Source organism: Bemisia tabaci, chromosome 7 (assembly GCF_918797505.1).
Source record: "Bemisia tabaci chromosome 7, PGI_BMITA_v3".
Taxonomy (NCBI): domain Eukaryota; kingdom Metazoa; phylum Arthropoda; class Insecta; order Hemiptera; family Aleyrodidae; genus Bemisia; species Bemisia tabaci.
The window spans coordinates 23,754,559-23,774,814 of record NC_092799.1 but is presented as its reverse complement, the minus strand read 5'-3'; the positions used below and the strand labels follow the sequence as shown (position 1 = coordinate 23,774,814).

Sequence of the window (20,256 nt, the reverse complement as noted above, 5' to 3'; positions counted from 1 at the left end):
CCCAGAGCAAATGGATTTTTTTTTTTATATCGCACGCTTTGCCACGCTTTTCAAGAGCGGCACAATTTAACGACGATATATCGAATGACGTAGACACTAAATCAGTCTCTGATAGAGATCATAAACGGCAATAGCTGAGTTTGCGTGGTTAAATACCTGAGTCTCGTATATTGCCACCGTTGGGAGGGGCAAGGGCACAGAAGAGAGGGGGACACAAAATGAGAAAGATTTGATAAAATTGTAAGGAATCAATTGTAAACCTAAAATAATAAGTTTTTAACGAGTCTATCGTATTATATCCGTAAACCGTGAATGAAGAAACATGGACATGCCTGAAAGTGCCTCTGTTCTGTTCTTGCCCTGATTGAATTTTTTCATCTCTCTGAGGTGCAATGAATTGCACTATGCAGAGAGACCCAGCTGCGTTTTGGGAGGAAAATTAGTCAGTTAGGATAAAAATGTCATGCTAACTACGTTTTAAAGCTGAACCTTAGAGCCTGACGAACAAGTTTTAAACAATTTTGACCTTTCTCTCTCGTTGAAAAGTACATATCTTAGAAGGTAATCAAATTAAAATCACGGAAATTTTTCTCATTTTTTTTCATCAATATTACTTTTTAAAAAAGGGGAATACTTCGTCATTATTCCTCTTGACCACTTCGTTGTGATCCGCTCGTTGGGAAATTGAGGTGAAGTTTGTACTTGACGAGCTTTAAAAGTTTGAGGAATACGATGATCCACTCTGCACGGAGAAAAAAAACTCGTGCGTGGGACCCGAAGTTTAGGTCATATGGATCTCTGAAGTTTTCAGATTGAGCATCTGAACACTTTAGGTCTAGCTGCCGAAGTTCGGATCATACATCTGAAACTTCAGTTCTTACATCTGAAGTACTTCAGATGTGAGAACCGAAGTACTTCGGATGTGAGAACTGAAGTACTTCGGATGTAAGAACCGAAGTACTTCAGATGTAAGAACTGAAGTTTCAGATGTATGATCCGAACTTCGGCAGCTAGACCTAAAGTGTTCAGATGCTCAATCTGAAAACTTCAGAGATCCATATGACCTAAACTTCGGGTCCCACGCACGAGTTTTTTTTCTCCGTGTGCTTTGCCACGGTAGAACGCCGTGTAAACCTTCTGAAATTGTGAAATTTCCTTTAAAAATAAAACAAATTTCTTTGGAATCATGAAGTCACACTTACAAATAACATTTTGAAATTGAAAAGCAGAGATCTAACTCAATTGCTAGTTCACTCTCTCTTTCCAGTGCGTGGCGTGAATGATCGATTATCGATATTTCTACATTTGAAGCTATGGTAAAGAATCGATCATTAAGGTGTTCGCTGCGAATACCCTGTTTATCGATCCTTTTCTATAGGTTTGAATGACTGATCTATCGATACATCGCAAAGCACGCCACGCCACTGCTCTTTGCCATGAAAAGCACGCTTTGGCATTTTTTTACTCTTTTAAGGATACTGTGGAAGAAGCACCTTATGAAAGTTTTTAGCCCTTATATGTTTTTGCTTTTTTCGATAACTGACGAAATGCATCAAAATAAACCGGCCCACAAGAAAGCCTTCACTTTCGTGACATTTACTGTTTTTTTGCCCGCTAACACTTCCAAAATTTCGTCAAATTGCGTTTAACCGCACGAGTTGCACTTTCCAAGATTCTAATGTTAATTCCAAAAGCCTCAGAACTGCGTGCATTAGTCCCCGTCTACGATTTCAAATAGCTCGGACAGAGATATGCCCCGTACCTTTTATTATTCGCCCAATTATAATTAATTAGACAAATCCTCATTTATTACTTTTTGCAAGAAAATTAAATACTAAGAAACATGGTCCGAACTGTACGTAACAAGGTATTTTTCCCCGCAAAATTGTTTTATCTGAAGTAATTCACATCGTTAAAAAAAGACCGCGACTATGGTTGAGAAATAAAGACAATAGACTATACGAATCGCACGTCCTCCTTTTTTGATAAAAATGTCCCCAGAAAATGGTTCCTACGGCGGACGTTAATCGAATTTCGCCAGTTACCAACTAACAATCTTTCATCTATTTTTCGAAAGGGCTCTTGTTTCTACGACCTACCCTCTAATAAATATGGTCCTATACCTGTAAAAGTCATCGTTAAAACACAATATAACCCGTGAAATCGAACTGCACTGGTAGTGTGATTCGACTAGTAATAGGTTCAATGAACGGCTGTAAACATCACCACTTTGAACAGAATCCGCATACCGCATCAGAACGCTCCATGGGAGATGTGTGGTTCTTGTATAGCACTCTTCAGTGCAAACGATCCGGCATAGAGCACGAGACTTGCATGTCGGTCTTCAACCGAGTTGTCATTCTCACCATCTCGTTGAATCCATATCATGAGAGAAAGAACGGCTAGGCAGCATGAGACGGCAACTCGCATCGTTAAGTTTTTCGGAAGTCGCGCCGACAGCACACCGCGATGAAAACGGATGCGAACCTGTTAAAATCCTTGAGGCAACCGTTTAAAACAATATCAAGACAACAAAGTTGTGACTGGTGATTCATCGACACGAACTAGGGTCGAGTGCATCGGTGACCCAGTGACCCGTGTAGCTAATGCGTTCCTCGGAGGTTCGCTCCGCTCTTGTAATTTTCTTCAATGACACTCTTGTTTTGCTTTTGTTTTTTCGCCACTAGATTTGGGACACTTGCGGTGAAGGCCATGCCAGGATGTGACACCTTGGAGCAGAGCTTGTCCTCGGATCGCTGCCGCCGGCTGGAGAATGAGCTCCGTGAGTACTCGAGTCTCTTATCATCTCCGATCGGTCATTCATCATTTGAGCACTGGAAAAATACACATTGGATCTAGAGTCCAGACTCTTGAAAACATTGACAAGAAAAAGGACTCTTGATTCAATCAGATTTGAGCTTGAATCAAAAGGAAATCCGCTCAAATTAAGAGGTTTGGTTCTTGATTTAAGCTTAAATCTGATTGAATCAAGAGTATATGTATTTTCTTGTCGATGTTTTTAAGAGTCTGGACTCTAGATCCAATGTGTTTTTTTTCCAGTGAGGGATTTGGAGGACAAGGCGCATAAGTGCAGTCTTTGGGGAAATTAAAATATTAGTGATTGCAAGTAAAACTAGTCTTAATAGATATTCTGTGAAAAATTTGTTCCCAAATTCCAATTTTTAAGCATCAAAAAGTAAGCTTGAACTTCCTTTCCGCCATTAGGATCCATGTCATTTCGAAACTTCAAACGCGTATTTCTGGAAATAGTAAATACTGCACTTATGCACCGTGTCCTCCAAGCCTCACATTTCTGACCGTCCAAGAGAGAAGGAACCTCAGAACACGGACACGAAGATGAAGGAATTGAGGGGCTTGGAAGACTAAGCGCATAAGTGCAGTTTTTGAAAAAATTGAGATATTCATGATTTCAACTGAACCTAGTCTTAGAATATACGCTGTGAAAAATTCGCTCCCAAATTCCAATTTTAAACATCAAAAAGTCAGTTTGAATTTTCTTTTCGCCCTACCAAAGGATCCTTGTAATTTCGAAACTTCAAACACGTATTTTTCGAAATAGTAAAATCTGCACTTTTATGCGCTTTGTCCTCCAAGCCTCTCAATTGTAGCTACCTCAATACTCATGATGGAATGTCATTATGAGTCGTTCATAAATACATGACTCTGAAGGGAGGGAGGGGGGTCCGAGCCTGCGTTACGGATGCGTTATAGGGAGGGAGGAGTCCAAAACTGCGTTGTGTGACGCTGAAATCGATCTTTTAATAATTTAGATAGAAAATCGACCCAAGGTGGCAATTTTTCATTTAAATCTCATCACAAGATGTCAAAATAGAGCGTTCCGTAAAGTAGGAGGATGTAGATCTGTGATATGGTGCGTGAGGGTTTAAAAAGAGGCGAGGGAGGGGGATAATAATCAATTTAAGCTTCAAATCAGCTTAAGGTATTTAAAGAGTGGATTCCAACCTGCAATTCTGACCCATTTTTCCAAAAAAAAACCTGTTAGAACCATTCCTCCGTGGGCGATCAAAATTTAGTTTGCCATGACTTTGCACAGATGAAAAAAAAACAAGAAACTTTGAACATAGGTAAATGAGTAAGCAATCCATAACGCCTTCATTTCTTTGTCTATGCAGTATAGACCACCTCTGAGCAGGAATAGTTGCGCCCAAGCTTTAGCGTTTACAAAATGAAGGCGCTTTGCTAACACCAACTTGCGTTGACGCCATCCTCCTCAAATAAAACGTAATGATCGGTTTGCTTTCCAGCAATGAAGGACATCAGCCCGCAAATCAGTAAGGGCACCCGTGACTATTACGGCTAACACATTTTGGAAACAATTTATTACACTAGCAATTTTCGTGGGACGCATTGTCTTTGGTGCATTGGTCTTGGGTTAAAGAATGTCCAACATCAGTGTAAAAGTAACAAAACATAAAACGCCACGGTTTTTTCTCATACGAAATACGGACGACCACAGAGCAAGAATTATATTCATCCTAACACCGCAATGGAAAAACTTAGCTTGGAGTGTACCGTCCATTGACGGGATAACTAATAGGATCGAGTCAATGAGAGAGATCGGACATGAAATTTTTGACTGATACTGAAACTTTTTATGTTTATTTTGTCACACTTTAAATTTCAAGGGGTGCTTCAGTGCTCATGTCGGAAAATTTCACGAGGAAACCATTGGAACCACTTTTAGAACCTCAAAGTTTTGTATAAACGGAGTTATATTCGTTGAAAGTTTACAAATTTTGTCCGATTTCTCCTATTGACTCGATCCACTGTGCGACGCGACGCTTTGTTTATCTCTTCGTTTTTGGGTGAGCCGAAATAATAATAGCTGTGCTTTCCATTGATGTAAAAATTATGCCGTGGCAGTTACAAAGAATAATAATTTAGTTAGATATTTTGAGATGAGTTTTCATGGCAGTTCCGGGAACGATCTCTCTCTAGTGGTCCTGTCAGTGAAATGCCATTGATAGTGACAACGAACTACTGATTAGCTGAATACTCGTTTGGCGTTCCGCTATCAAAATATACATTTGAAAAAGTTTCAAAAAGTCTCAACTGATGATACAGATGAGCGTCTGAAACACGTAGAAGGAACAGGAACGCGAAGGCGCCTTCATTTACTACGTATGCAACACATCATGCATGAGTAGTTCTTCAAATGTTGCCATTGGTGTCGCGCTTAGCTTGGGCTTTTCTCAACCAAGATGAGTGGACACAATGACATGCTAAGGGCAAATGGAGAATGGACATCCAGACGTTGCCAACTTTTTTTGATGAAATCAAATATTCTGGAAAACTTGTGAATCTTTCTCTGTGAATATTCGAGAGGACAATTTGCTCATAGTTTAATCTAGCGTTCCTGAAAAGTTCAATGAAAAATATTCATAATCTCTCTTGAACATAATTATTTTATTAGAGGAACTTTGACAACCCTCGAATGCTAGTTTTAAAGTTCGTACCACAAATCTACTGCACCTGTTTTCATGGTTGTTTTGACTATCGATGAAGTATGGCCGTGCTTAGAGAATTCGCTAATCTCCGATACAGTTAAAATTTTCGAAGTAAAATACGGAGTGCATTTCCCCTAAAGCTTATTTTGCCCCCTAAAAACTCAAGTAATTTTAATAAGAAAGCGTCCGACAGCAAGGAGTTGACTCCGCAAAAAGAGTTCCTTCTCCTTTGCAAGAACAGAGTTCACTCTGCTAAGAGGAGATTCTACTCTGCACTCAGATCATTCGAGTTTCTTGCACGCAAAATTGCTGTTTAGGAGTGCAATGCACTTTGAATTTCATTCCAAATTTTCTGACGGTAAGGCTAACAACGGATCAGTCACGCGTGTCGCAGAGTCGTGTTTGGATTTTTAAACCCTCTTCGTGGACCAAAACTAAATCATCAAACCACCAAGTTTTGACAGTCGGTTTCAACCCCCGCCCCCTCCCCCCGCTTTTTTTCCCCTATTGAAATCAAGGTGATCGCTGCCGCCAGCACATCACGGTGCATGACGTCAATAGTCGAGTATTTCTTATTCTCCTGAACTCCTTATTCAAAACGATTGTGCGGATTTTTGTGCAAATTTCCATGAATTTTCTCCATAATACAAAGCATAATGCCTTAAAATTTTCAAAGGAATCCGCACAAACGTTCTCTCGTAAAAATTCAAATTCCCCTGTTAATTTTGACAATAGCTGATGTGGTTTGGTTCCTTTATGTTTTACGCGGTCCATTTGTAGCCCTAAAGCCAAGGGGATGAGGATGATCGCACCCCCCCCCCCGGAGTGATCTCGCGCCCCTCTCCCCACCACATATGAACCTACAAGAAATTTGTTCCTCCGTTTCCTGGAGCTCCCACACTTCTCAATAATTTGACATGGGATTGCCTCTCTCCCCCCCCCCTTCGTACAATTTTGTCCCTCTCATTTTACTACTCCTGGCTGTACGACCGATGGTTTGGCTGAATAACGCCCCTGATGCCAACTTTCGCAGATGGCCATCGATTCCTCGGCTGAATAGGAAAGGAGAATGGAGAACTGCAGTGAAAGTATTGCCCCCGTTTCGATTTTTACATTCATCCGTGGATATTTTTTACAACTATACAGATAGATGATTGGCTCTCCCCCCTCACCCCCCCCCCGGGAGCAGATCGCGGGTGGCGCCCGTCGGAATCGGATATTGAATAACGCGGGGGTACAAAGGGAGTTCATGACGCCCAATCAATATCTATTATGAGGTATTTTAAGTACCGAAAGAGGTATTCAGGGCGCTGGTGCAAGCGCGGCGGGGGTGGGGGGCGTCGGGGCATCGGAACCCCCTCCCCCCTCTCCGCCCCCCCCAAATCCCCGCGGAACGGGAACCAGGTCACGTGAGGTCAATTATACCGGCTGTTCATCAACTTTCAATCTTTTCGCCGGTCGACGACTCTCTATACCCGGCGCAAATCGATTCGATCGATTAGTCGAGTATGATCCTTAACAGATAAAGGATAGAAAGTGTAATCAAATGTTTTGCGACAAGAGCGTTTTTGTTGAAGCCCTTCACACAACTTTTTATGCAAAGAAAAAATGACCAACGGTTTTTTTTTTTTTTTTTTTTTTTTTTTTTAAATGCACATGGACTTACTCCGTTCGATTGATCGATCGATAGATCGTTTGGTCAAAAATAATCATCGGCAAATTTAAAAAAAAACGTAGGGGGCTACGCCTACGCCTCATTACCGCCTCGTTTTCTCAACCAACCCCAAAATACTTCTTGCTTAAGGCTTTACGTGTTACTCATGTGAATTAATATTATGTAGAAAGATTTGCTATAAGAATAATATGCAGTAGGAGCGTCATCTTTTAAGCCCTTTAAAAAATTATTTACACGAGGAGAAAAAGAGTAACTTACGTCATTTTTACAAAAGACAGTCACTTACGCCGTTTTAAAAAACAAGCGTAAAACTCACGCTCCATTTGGAATTTTATTGGACTACATTTTGAAATTAGGATAATACTATTTCTGGCTCAACCATGAAAGTACATGTCTGCATAAGGTGACTAATGGCACACACGTTGTCTCTACAAACAGACAAGAAATAGTAGTTCCTTATTGCAAGATACGTCCAATTGTTGCTCACACCCAATTTTTAATTTTATAAGAAATGTGTCACTTAAGATCTCTCTCTGAAGATCTGACTTATCATTTACAAACTGCAAATGAAAAGTCATTTATGCACTTTTTGACAGAAATGATCACAATTATCCGCAAAGAAAAGATATTTCACGTCGTTTTGCGACAATTGTGTCCTTTAAGCCATTTTAACAATGAAAGTAACCCATTTCGCAATCTATCTTATGTCCAGCTACGGAAAAAAAGGCGAAACATACATTTCCAAGTTCCCGAAGTGTCGCCAAGAAGAGTCTGGGTTGTGACATTCAAGGTTTCTGGATCCACTTTGCCGTAACCTGAAAGTTTTTCCCATAAAAAGAACAGTCATACACAATGTCCTGAATTTCTTTACCTTTAAATTCCTTTTTATGAGCGATTCTTGGTCGCCTATCCCACTTTTCTCAAAATCCACCTTAGCAATACAACTACAGGACAGCAACACTCTAAAAATCGGAAACCTCTTCAAGTCTCATTCTCGTAATTTCCCCAAATTTCCGAGGATAAGAGAATAAGAGAATGCATTATGGATTCACTCAAAGTCAGAGAAACAGCAGAGGGTGTGACATTGAAGAAAAATAAATAACTACATAAATAACATGAGAAAATTATACCCTGGTAAAAATTGGCAGTAGAATGTGTGTTCCAAAATACTAAAGCCAAATACTAATACCAAAATACACGCATTGCAATGCGTGAAGTATCCCTGTTGGGTTTGTAGGCGTCAATGCGCGTTTGCGCAATGCGTGAAGTATCCCTGTTAGGTTTGTAGGCGCCAGTGCGTCGCCGCTCCGTTTGTGTCAGGCTGTAATATTTAATCTCGCGGAGTCAGCGTTATTCAACTCGAACTTAATTATTTCCAAAGCACACGAATTTCTACACAATTTCCTATAGCCTTTTATAGCCGATGGCGATAAAGTGTAAAGCCTGGCGATAGGAACTATAGCCCGACTGTATACTTTTTTATAGCTTCGTATAGCCCGGCTATATGATTTGCTCCGCTTTCTACAGCCAGCTATATGATTTTTAATAGCCTTCTTTAGTCAGCTATAAGAACTTCTATAGTATTTTGAAACGCAGCTCCGTCGCCAATTTTTACCAGGGTAATGATTCATTTGATATGAAGAAATACTTCAAATTACTATCAGAAAACACATACTGTCTACTGTTATTGCAAGCTGCGGTTTTCATTCAATCAATTAATTTTGGAAATTTCCATGCATCCTGCTCAGCGGAAAATTTCGAGGAGAAAAATTAGACCTAGTGTATGTTTATTTAACACGTCATCCACCCGCCCCGTTGATAGATTGCGTGCAGTAAAAAACACGCGATAATTTGAAGTTTATTAAGCCCTCTCATCTATTTCTCTAAATGTCAAGACGGATCCCTTTTTGACGTGACATTTTCATTTTCGACAAATTCGTGCACTGCCGTTTTCAGTAAAACATCGTAAGAACATTCACAGTTGCCAAACTTCTGCTGATAAAGCAGTATTGTCTTGGTTATTTGTCGAGGCTACTAGTTCCAAAATGTACAATGTCCATAAAAGTGGTTTTTCCCCAAAAACGCAAAAAACCGTTTTGAGTTTGCTGCGTTTTGCTTCGACCTACCTTTTTAATAAGGATATTGGCTGTCTTGGCGCACAATCAAATTATTTTCCAATTCTCCTCCATTTGCTGATTAAGAATCCAATCCTAAGTCAATTTTGACTGGAATGGACATTGTGAACTTTGGAACTAGTAGCCTCTTTTATGAGTACTTTTTTTTTTAGATTTTTACAGCATTTTTTTCACAGTTTTATCCAATGTGCACCAAAATTTCAAAGGAAAATGTACTAAACCATCCTGAAAAATACAAATTTCTTAGAGGAAATTTGACAACATTTGAGTGTTCAAACGGCGTTCTTCCTTAGCATGGTAGCTAATGCAGGTATCGGTCCGTGCGAAGACAGCGTAATGTGTGTGCGTGAAATAATAACGAGCCAATTAGAGGTAGCTGGAGTGAGGTTAAGCAAATTCACACCCCCGTTTTGGCCTAATGTAGGTGAGCTAAAGCTAACTGACCTGTTTATCGGCCCTTGACCATTTTTTGCCCTCGGCTCGCGTGGCGAACGTGAGGGAAGACGTTTACGAGGATCTAATTTCCAAGCGTGGCGTTTACTCAGAGTATCATTATATCGTGGAAAGCGTTATTGTTCGAGCTTTTTCACGGAAGTTTGACTTTGCACAATCCGTCCATGGAAAAGGAAGCACCGCTAATTTAGGTTGGAAAAATTGAGATGTAAAATCTAACACACACCACAATTTCTTCGAAGTAAAAAGAAGCGTTTCTTTTGCAATGCTCATAGTGAATTGAGGGGATTGGAGGACAAGGCGCACGAGAGCAATTTTTGAAAAAATTAAGATATTAATGATTGTAAGTAAAAATAGCCTTCATGCATGTTCTGTGAAAAATTCGCTCCCAAACACCAATTTTCAAGCATCAAAAAGTTAGTTTGAACCTCCTTCCTGCCATAGGGCTCCATGTAATTTCGAAACCTCAATCACGTATTTCTCGGAATAGTAAAAACTGCACTAATGCGGCTTGTCCTCCAAGCTTCTCAATGGACTACTAGACAAGGTACGAATTTTAGCATTCTGATCCATGTTTCTTAACCAGAATTTCACAGAGAACACGATTCGCGCAACGAAAATTACTGAACCAACTCCTAACGGAGATATTAACATTTTTATTTCACATTGGTTACGAGGAATCTGAACTGCCCGCTCACAAGAAACTCAAAGCTCTACGTGAGTCAAATCGCGCACTACAACGGTTTCAGCAATCTTCTCAATCGAGCAATGTTCGTTTCCCATCATGTGTTGTTCAAACTATAAGAAATTTGCTACAGCTGAGCAAAAGCGTGAAGATTAAGGTTGCCAGATTTTTATACCTCAGAGACTGTCATGATAAACGTTTAGCGCGCGATATGAATCATGTAGAGCATTGAGTTTTCATGAGCGAGTGGTTTGAATTCACGCATCAAGAATTATTGAATATCTTCGTAAGGATGCGATTTCGGTAATTTTCGTTGTGCGCATCGTGTTTTACGTGAAATTTTGATTGAGAAATATTATCAAAATGCTGAAATTTGCACCTTGTCTAGTGGTCCATTGTAGATCCTACCTTATTTTCTAGTCATAATCACAATGTGACGTTTACGTTAGCAATTACGCCGCGTCGATCCCAGTATCAATGGAAAATTGTCATCACGACCGAGGCATGCTACCAAAAAAGTAACATGGTATCTATAAATGACTATGAAAAAATATAGGATCTGGAATCAACCATGGCTGAGGTTGAAATACACGCACTTATCGTTAAAACAAAAAACAAAACAAAAAACTGAATGTTTCCTTTTACTTTTTCAATTTTCAACTCGTTTTCGAACGCATGATATGGAATCAGAGCAAGAAAAGACGAAAAGGAAGCTCGTTATGATGACGGCGCGGAGATACAACTATTCGTGCTTGATGGATGTCTGTGTTGCGTCTGCAAAATTGAGGGCGCGATGGCGCGAGGCATGCACCCTCATTACTCCGCTCCATGCTGCCAATGAGGTGTCACTCAGATTCGAGAGACATTTTTAAAACAAGTATCTCTTATCTTTGACTGTGTTGACACTCAATTTTGGAATTTGGATTTGGAAACAACGTGTAATAAATGAGCTGAGGTACCGAGACTTAGGTTGTACTATTTTCATACCGTGGAGACTATCAGGGTAACGTTTAGTGTGCATTTTAACTTGCATAGAGTATATAATTGTTTTTTCTATGAGCGAGAAGTTCGAGTTTATGTATGGAAAATCGTCGATGTCTTGGTTAGAAGTTGCTTTCAGAAGACGTTGTGCAAATCGTGTACTACGTATAACGAGAGAACGTACGTATACCGAGATAGGCAAAAGAAACGCTCGATATGCCATAACTTTTTCAATCATTGAGTTTAAGTGTTCCGGTTTGGCATTTTGTTCTAATTACCAAGGGGAAAACTTTTTGGGGGGCCACGACCCCCTGACCCTCCAAGGGGGCCAGAGAGAGGAGCATCCCCCCTTAAAAACAGTAACATTTTCAAGACCTCACTTGTGACGCATCAAATTATGGCGTATAGAGCATTTTTATAGACTGATTTAGCGGCTACGTCATTCGATATAATATCGAACCCTTGGTTCAAATGTAAACAAACACAGAACTTTGTGCCTCATTCGCGATTTTTGTACCATGGTGGTAAAATGCGCCCAAGTGTTTCTAACAATCGAAAGTTCTCGTGTTTAATGAAATGAGTCTTTAATGGATTTATGGCCGGTCAATGACTAAATTTTAATGAATTAACACAATTAACTCATGAAGAATTCGCACATGAGGTTATGTTAATTTGTTTTGGTTTGAACCAAGAGTTCCATATTATATCGAATGACTTAGCCACTATTTCAGTGTATTGCCCATTCCGGTATCATATGCTTGAATTTGCACCTCATCAAATGGCCCATTGTTTTCTGCAGAAAATGGCTCAAAAATAGCTGCAAACCTCAAAATCTGCGCGAGGAATCAGCATATTTTGAGCCATTCTACAAGAGGAGCAACTATTGTGATAGCTCCTGCAAAAGTTAGCAAGAATCCCATCGAGATACGGGGTCGATGATTGGCAATTAATATCAGGTCATGACCCGCTCGGCAAATAATCCAAAACAAACGAGCTGATAACAACGAATCGGGGTGATCGACAGAGCCCGATTAGACAATTAGTTTTCACCGCGCGGGACGGAGGGGGGGGGGCGACCTAATTCAGTCATTACCAGGAAATTAGGTTGTGCGGGAGGGGGTGGGGAGATGGGGTGCGCGTGCATTCCGGGGCGGAAACAACCCCGTCGAAAGTTGCGATAGCCGATAACTCGGCGGCTCGAGCCATTCCGTCGTGTGACATGTTTTTCTCCCTCGCATGCCCCCCCCCCCCCCTCACTGGCTCCCAACGGAGTCAGGCATGCAGCTCCAATGACTCCAGTCTTTTTATCTGGACGCGGAGAGACGGTAGACGGTCGGCTCTCGTTCCTCCGTCCACTTGTACGTCGCGCTGTCCGTCCTCTCGTAAATCTCGTTCTTCCGTCTGTCTTTCAGTCCGGCTGTCTTCGTTTTCTTCTGTCCGTTCGTCCGTCTGCGTAGAGTCCCGTCAGCTGGAGTGTTACAAAGCGAAATATATTCGAATTTTCCGTGAATTTGAACCTTCGTCCGTTCGTCCTCTCAATAGTCTGTTCTTCTGTCTGGTCGTGTTTCCAAGTGTCCGGTCTTCCGTCTCTCGTCGAGTCCGGTTGTTTGTCCGTTCTTCTGTCCGACTGTCCGTACTTCTTCGTGTCCGTTCTTCCGTTCGGCTGTCCGCGTCCGTCCGCCTGACGGATACATTGAAATTTTCCGTCCTTTCGATCTGCCGTCTGTTCGTCCTTTCTTTCAACCGCACTTTCGTCTGTTTCTCGATCGGGTTGTCCATACCTCATTGTGTTCATTCTGCTACCTGTCTTCCGACTGTCGTCTGCCTAAGCTCTATCCAACGAGACACATTTAAATTTTCCGTCAGTTTGAACTGTTGCCTGTCGGCAATGTTGTGAGTTTGTGCCTAGTGCGTCCTTATTTTCGTGTGTCCGTCTCTCATTAAATTCGGCTGTCCGTCTGCCTGAGCTACTCGACGGACCCAATTCGAATTTTCCGTTAAGGCTGGACACAGCTCTTCGCGGCCCTGCAAATCCCTTTGCCCATATTTTCTTGTCCGGGTAGTTCTGTCCGTCCGATGTGATGATGATTTTTCGACACTGAACTTTCCCTCAGTTAAAAGTTTGCGTGCCGTTTACTTTTCTAACACGTGTGTTATGCTTTATTGACACATGTGTTGGTTCTCAGATTGATTTTTTTGCAATTAAAAGTGAAACCCCGCGTAAGAGATATAAAATTACTCTTAAACCGATTTTTTTTTGTTCATGTGACATCTCGAGATATTTCTGGGAAGGCTACCTGATATTCTGCACAGATATCACAGCGCCATCCCAGACGTACAATTCAGAATATATCTTATTTTAAATTTGTCTCTAGCATCATTCGAGCATCATTTACACCATGAAAGTCTAGTCATAGGTTATTATTCAAAAATAATACGACGGAGATCAAAAAGTAAATTTTTATTCTCTGTTATGACAACCTGGTCCTACTTATCTATATGACTGTTTGTCCGATGGCAGTCCTACAAATGATAATTAAAAATTACCCAAATTTAAGTATAGGATTTTTCAGTTAGAAAGACATTAATATTACCACTTTTTTTCTTTTATCGTATGATGATTGATGCAAATGAAGGTTCGCCTGGCTGCCTGAGAAAGATAAACCACGTAAATTTGTAGAATTGGTAAAAAATTAAAAATAACACCGGCAGAGATTATCAAACTATCCAACCTGAGTACAGATTTGCAATATTTTAAATCAAAACACAGCAGAACTCTACAGAACTGCAGAACTGCAGCAGAACAGCAGCAGCTCTGCTGCTGCAGAGTTCTGCTCTCGGTAGAACCGCTATTTTAAATCGCAGAACTGCTTGACATGACCCAGATACCCTATGGTTTTGATCCCGGGTATTTTTTAGAGTTTGCTGATTTATTTTTTTAAGGTAAACAATGCATTGGCACGATATGCATCTACGCAGGTGAACAGCTGTCAAAAAAGTACTCAGATTTGTATCAAATGTAGAGCTCTTGTTCCGTGTTGATGTTGAGAATGTAGACCAAACTATTACTGTTGCCAGTTTCCCATCCCCGTACCCGCGTCACTAAGTGCTCTGCTGTTTGTTTAATGTTCCCGCAACATGCAGCTGTTTATCAGTTTCGTCTTACATGCCGATAATTTCCCCCTTTAGCCCTGTAATGGACCACTAGACAAGGTACGAATTTCAGCATTTTGTCACATGTTTCTTCACTAAAATTTCACGTAAAACACGATGCGCACAATGAATATTACCGAAATCAACTCCTTCTGAAGATATTAATGATTCTTGGTGCGTGAATTCAAACCACCCGCTCATGAAAACTCAATGTTCTACGTGATTCACATCGCTCGTAAACGTTATCATGAACGTCACTGCGATAAAAAAAGCTGGCAACCTCAATCTTGACACTTTGGCTCAGCCATAGCAAATAACTAATAGTTTAAAAAACACATGGTGGGAAATGAACATTGTTCGATTGAGAAGATTGCTGAAACCGTTGTGGTGCGCGATTTGACTCACGTAGAGCTTTGAGTTTCTTGTGAGCGGGCAGTTCAAATTGCTCGTAACCAATGTGAAATAAAAATGTTAATAGCTTCGTTAGGAGTTGGTTTCAGTAATTTTCGTTGCGCGAATCGTGTTCTACGTAAAATTCTGGTTAAGGTACATGTATCAGAATGCTTAAATTCGTACCTTGTCTAGTGGTCCATTGATACTAAATTTGTCAGACAAGAGGCTTTTCAACACTTACCCATATTCACCCATTCACTGTGAGCTTCCTGACTTATCGTATTTTTTTATTTTTTATTTTTTATTTATTTTTTTTATTTTTTTTGCGTGGAATAGCAAGATATTAATAATAGAAAAATTCAAAATTTTCCGCCAAGAAATATTTGTATTGAATTAAGAACGATACTGTTTCATTTAAACTACTTTTTTGCTTGGTCTAAGCCTCTATATCTAGGTAAAAAAAAAACTGCGAACAATTCAAGAAACACCATGCTTAAGTTAAGCAATTTTTTCGGTGAACCTTTTGATGGGATAACCATATGTGAATGTGAAACGTAGAAAACAATTTAGTGCCATTGCAGGTCTGTTTAAACACGGTCAAATTGGATTATTAGGTAATTAAGTTTTTCTGAATCCACAGCATTTAAGGTGCTCTAAGATAGAATGATGAAATAAAAACTATGGGGTGAATGGCTCACGGTAGTACAATATTACTTATTTTCTGGTCACGTTTTGGAAGTCGTTTTTATAGCATAAAAAATAGGATCTTTTTTTGTTAAGTGTAAAAACACCGGTTCTGTTTTTTTATTTCATATTTATTTATTCTTTATCACGTTAAGGCGCATACATTTTTGCGTAAATAGGTATAATTTGAACCGATTCTCTATACGACAAAAACAGTACCTGCATACATCACTTTTTAAATACTTTGGTTATTGGTTCTCCATGTAAGGACGGGAACAATTAAAACGCGAATGGCAACAGTGACAGAATGAATGTTGGCGGAAAATTTACCGTCGCGTCGATGGCCGGCCGAACTTTAATCACCTAGTTTTCCTGCTTTTTAATTTGAATTATTGGCAGAAATTTGCCATGAGAGGGCAGCAAGAGTACACTGCAATATCAAGGAGACTTCGAGAGAGCCAAGCATTGAATGAGATAACTATTCGAGCATGGCAGTAACATTATTGGCCTACCCTCTAATTTGAAGGGATTCACAATGCTTAGTTGCGTGTCTCGGTTAAAATATTTTATCGGAAGAGAGGGCACGTTTGGATGTCCACAAGGCTTTTTTCTTACGCGGAGAAAAAAAATTCGTGCGTGGGATTTGAAGTTAAGGTCTTATGGATCTCTGAAGTTTTCGGATTGAGAATCTGAACACTTTAGGTCTAGCTGTCGAGGTTCGGATCACACAGCTGAAACTTCAATTGAGAAAAGTGAGAACCGAAGTTTTTCGGAGGTGAGAACCGAAGTTTCTCGGATGTGAAAACCGAAGTACTTCAGATGTAAGAACTGAAGTTTCAGATGTGTGATCCAAACCTCAGCAGCTGAACCTAAAGTGTACAGATGCTCAATCCGAAAACGTCAGAGATCCATATGACCTAAACTTCGGGTCCCACGCACGAAGTTTTTTTCTCCGTGTAGGATCGCTCTATTCTCCCTGTCTCTTTTGCCTATCGCTTTGTCTATAGTGTTCAATAATCAGCCCGCTGCACGGTATCTCGCAATAGACACGCCATTCCCGCCAGAGGTCATTCTTCACTGCGGATAAACTGAATACGATGGCGGTCCATAGGTCAGCTGTTTGCTGTTGACGTCAAAGTACGGGATTCTTTTGAAGTAGGTGTTGTATCCGGGAAAAAGGACGGGGCCGAGATCCGATCCGGGGAGAAGATCAGCATCAGCATCGCTTTCCGTCACGTGTTTGCCGTCCGACGCTTTGGCGTAACCCAGTCCTGCTTCTGACTTCGTGCAGGCCAGGGTGATCACCTCCCCGCCGCTCGGCCGATAATCTGAAAAAAATTAAAGGATTGATACACGGAGAAAAAAACCTTGTGCGTGGGACCTGAAGTTTAGGTCTTATAGATCTCTGAAGTTTTCGGGTTGAGCATCTGAACACTTTAGGTCTAGCTGTCGAGGATCGGATCACGTACATCTGAAACTTCAGTTCTTACACGCATCAGAGAGATGGACAATGCAACTCAAAGAAAAATTGCAAGCTACTCCAGTTTTATTGCGATAAATTTCAATCAGAAGAGCCCCTTCAATCAGAAGATAAGCAACATACACATCACTCAGATGCCTTGGCAATAATTTAACCGTAATTGCAATCTATGCTACTTGGGCACAGGCGTATATTTTAACGTTTTGACGTGAGATCTGGAGACTTTTTTGGCACTTAGAAAACTGAGTGATATGAGAGAGTGGGGTGGTGGAAATCACAGGATTGATATGGTGTCTTTTCGCGGAGTAAGTAATATTCTTATGGAGCTAAATTAACTCTTTTTACGAGATGAACTTCGCAATTTTAGAATCAATTTTACCATTGACGTACCAACTACTCGGGTTCTCTGAGGACAAAATAGGCTCACAGGAATAATAGCAGAGCCAGGATAGGGTGGGGTCACTGATGGGCTCAGCTCATACTTTTTTCTTGAACGTCGTGAAATTCTAGCACGACGACCGTGATAAAACATATTTTTGAGCGCCTAAGAAAATCAATCCCTTGCCATCAACATCTGTCAAGCCCATGAAATTAAGAGAAAGTCGTTTGCGTGCAGGGATCCCATTTTTTCCGCAGGGCAAATAACTCTGGTATAAGCAGTGTCCGCAATAGGGTGGTAGAGAAATATGCGGAAATTCGTTCTTGGCGTGCGTTTTATCGAGGGTTGCCTTTTTCCTGTGAAAGTGTTGGTTTTGCTCCGGGAAATTGGAAGATTCAATTGGAAATTGACAATACTGCACCTGCGCCGTGTCTCGTGGATTAGCATAAGATTTCAGTGTCAGACAAGGTTAGGGTCTCCCCAGCACACATACACACACCAAACAACGTCTTGTTTGGAGACGTATGCCAGACTGATGTGAATTATCTCTATTCTAGAATATAGACCCTATAGAGTGTCCCAAGACTTGTGATTATGCTCAGTTTAGCAACTTGATGCATGAATACACAATCACGAGCGTCTTATATTCGAGACAATATCCAGTGTCCCCGTGCATGTCTCTGGCTGTCCAAAATCTTCAGATAGACTCAAAAGCCTAACTCACTTAAAAAGAGATCGTATGGAAAAAAAAAGTATGGTGGTTAGCCGATTTGCAGAAGAAGGAAATGGGCTACAAAAGATTGGATGGAATGAGTTAGGTTAAAAACTTCACCTGAAGATGTGCTTTCCATCGAAAACTGAGAACGATATAAAAGAAAAATATGACACGAATAAAGGAAGTATATCCAGTCAGTCCCATACTTTTACATAAAGTTTATTCCATTGGCAAAAAACAGCCCGCACATGTTGCAATGGAAGACACGCAATTTTCGGAGAAACTAAGGAAGTTTAAGAAAACTAATGCCGGGAAACACGCAATTTTCGGGGAAATTGCGTGTGGGGAATTTTCGGTGATCTTCGCACCGAGAGTTTTTTTTCGATTTCTACACTGAGGACACACACACAGTTTCCCCGGAAATTGCGTGCATTCCTTCGCATGATCTCTTCTTTGGAAAAAAAGGACAAAAATATGTTTTTCATAGTTTCTGACAGGTTAAGGTAGTAATACTAACGGATAAACGATACTGATTACATACGCAGCCCCTAAAAAGCCGGCCCGGAGAGCGAGACATCACGAACACGTACGTTTTCCCCGGGAAACCGCGTCCGTTGCCGTCTCTTGCTTTCGCAGTCGCCAAAATTACAAACAAGTACTCAGTGCAAATAAAGGCGCACACAATTTCCCCGAAAATTTCGAGTGTATCATCGCAATATTCAGAACACTTATCTGGAGAACATTTTAATTTTAGAATGGACCATGAGACTAACTACGAAGTTAAATATTCTATTACAAGTTAATTTCTTATCCAAAATTTCACGTAAACACGATTCGCGCAACCAAAATTACATGAACTAAGTCCTAACCAAGGTATTTAATGTTTCTTGACGCGTGAATCCAAATCTCCCGTTCGTGAAAACGCAATGGTCTACGTCAGTCAAATCGCGCACTAAGCATTACCTCGACAATTTTCCGATATGAAAATCTGAAACCTCCAATCTTGACGGTTTGACTCAACTATGGCAAGTTGTTTATAGTTTGAACGATGAAGAGTGGGAAATGAACAATGTTTTGATTGAGAAGCCTGCCGAAACCGTTGTATTACGCGATTGGACTCACGTAGAGTATTCAGTTTCTTGTGACCGGGAAATTCAAATTATCCATGACTGATAATGAAAAATAAAAACGTTAAAATATTAATTAGGAGTTGATTTCAGTAATTTTCGATGCAAGAATCGTGCTCTACGTGATATTCTGAATAATGAGCATGTATCAGAATGCTTAAATTCGTACCTTGTCTAGTTGTTCATTGTGAGGAACGCATACGACTCAACAAAAATGAGAATACTCACGTGAGAATAACTGGAAGATGAAACAGACGAAGTAAACATAAGCGAAACTCATTATTCAATAGTCAAAATAAAGAGTGCAGCAACGGAAGGATAGTTCAAAAGCAATATTGAATAGAACCTATCAAATTCAGATCGAGCACCGTTGACTTGGAATATTGAGGAAACTTTTGCGTGAATACTTTACGAAAGTAATGCGAATAGACAGCTACCGAACCGAGAAAGTTTGACTTAGAAAGTGAAAATAACTTGGAATCGGGTTAACCGCCTGGCTGCTTAAAATTCAGGACTGATAAAACGGCGAATGCTAATTTAAAAGATAGCGGAAAAGGGTGCCGACTACCGATAAAGAATTAAGTCTCTTATGCGTCGTGGAGTTGGTGCGGAATTTCGACACGCAAAGTATTGATGAGGATTTGTGACGGTGTGGAAATTGTCCCGCAAGCATTTAAAATTTCAAAATGTCTATCTCTTAGTAGCAGAAAGCTTTCAAGTGATTCGACGAAAGCCATTTTTGTGTCAGAACGACGTGCGTCACACCGATTCGTTCCATTATTTCAGCTAGTTGTCATTTTTTTCAAATTTCGAGATCGCACTTCTATTGTCATGAGACTATAGATTTCATATTCCAAACTTGACATAGAAATTCAACGTAATGAAGGCAGGGTTTTTTTAGAGGGCA

General features: G+C 40.5%; 1 protein-coding gene across 3 annotated transcripts in view; it reads left to right on the top strand.

Moving 5' to 3' along the window:
- LOC109032760 (tubulin glycylase 3A) overlaps positions 1-20,256 on the top strand; it is an 83,340-nt gene that overhangs the window by 6,953 nt on the left and 56,131 nt on the right. For all 3 annotated transcript variants that reach the window (XM_072302993.1, XM_072302994.1, XM_019045042.2), the window contains exon 2: positions 2,688-2,782. In XM_072302993.1, the coding sequence (XP_072159094.1) occupies positions 2,774-2,782 (9 nt within the window). In that variant the 5' untranslated portion in view covers positions 2,688-2,773. The remainder of the gene's footprint in view (positions 1-2,687; positions 2,783-20,256) is intronic.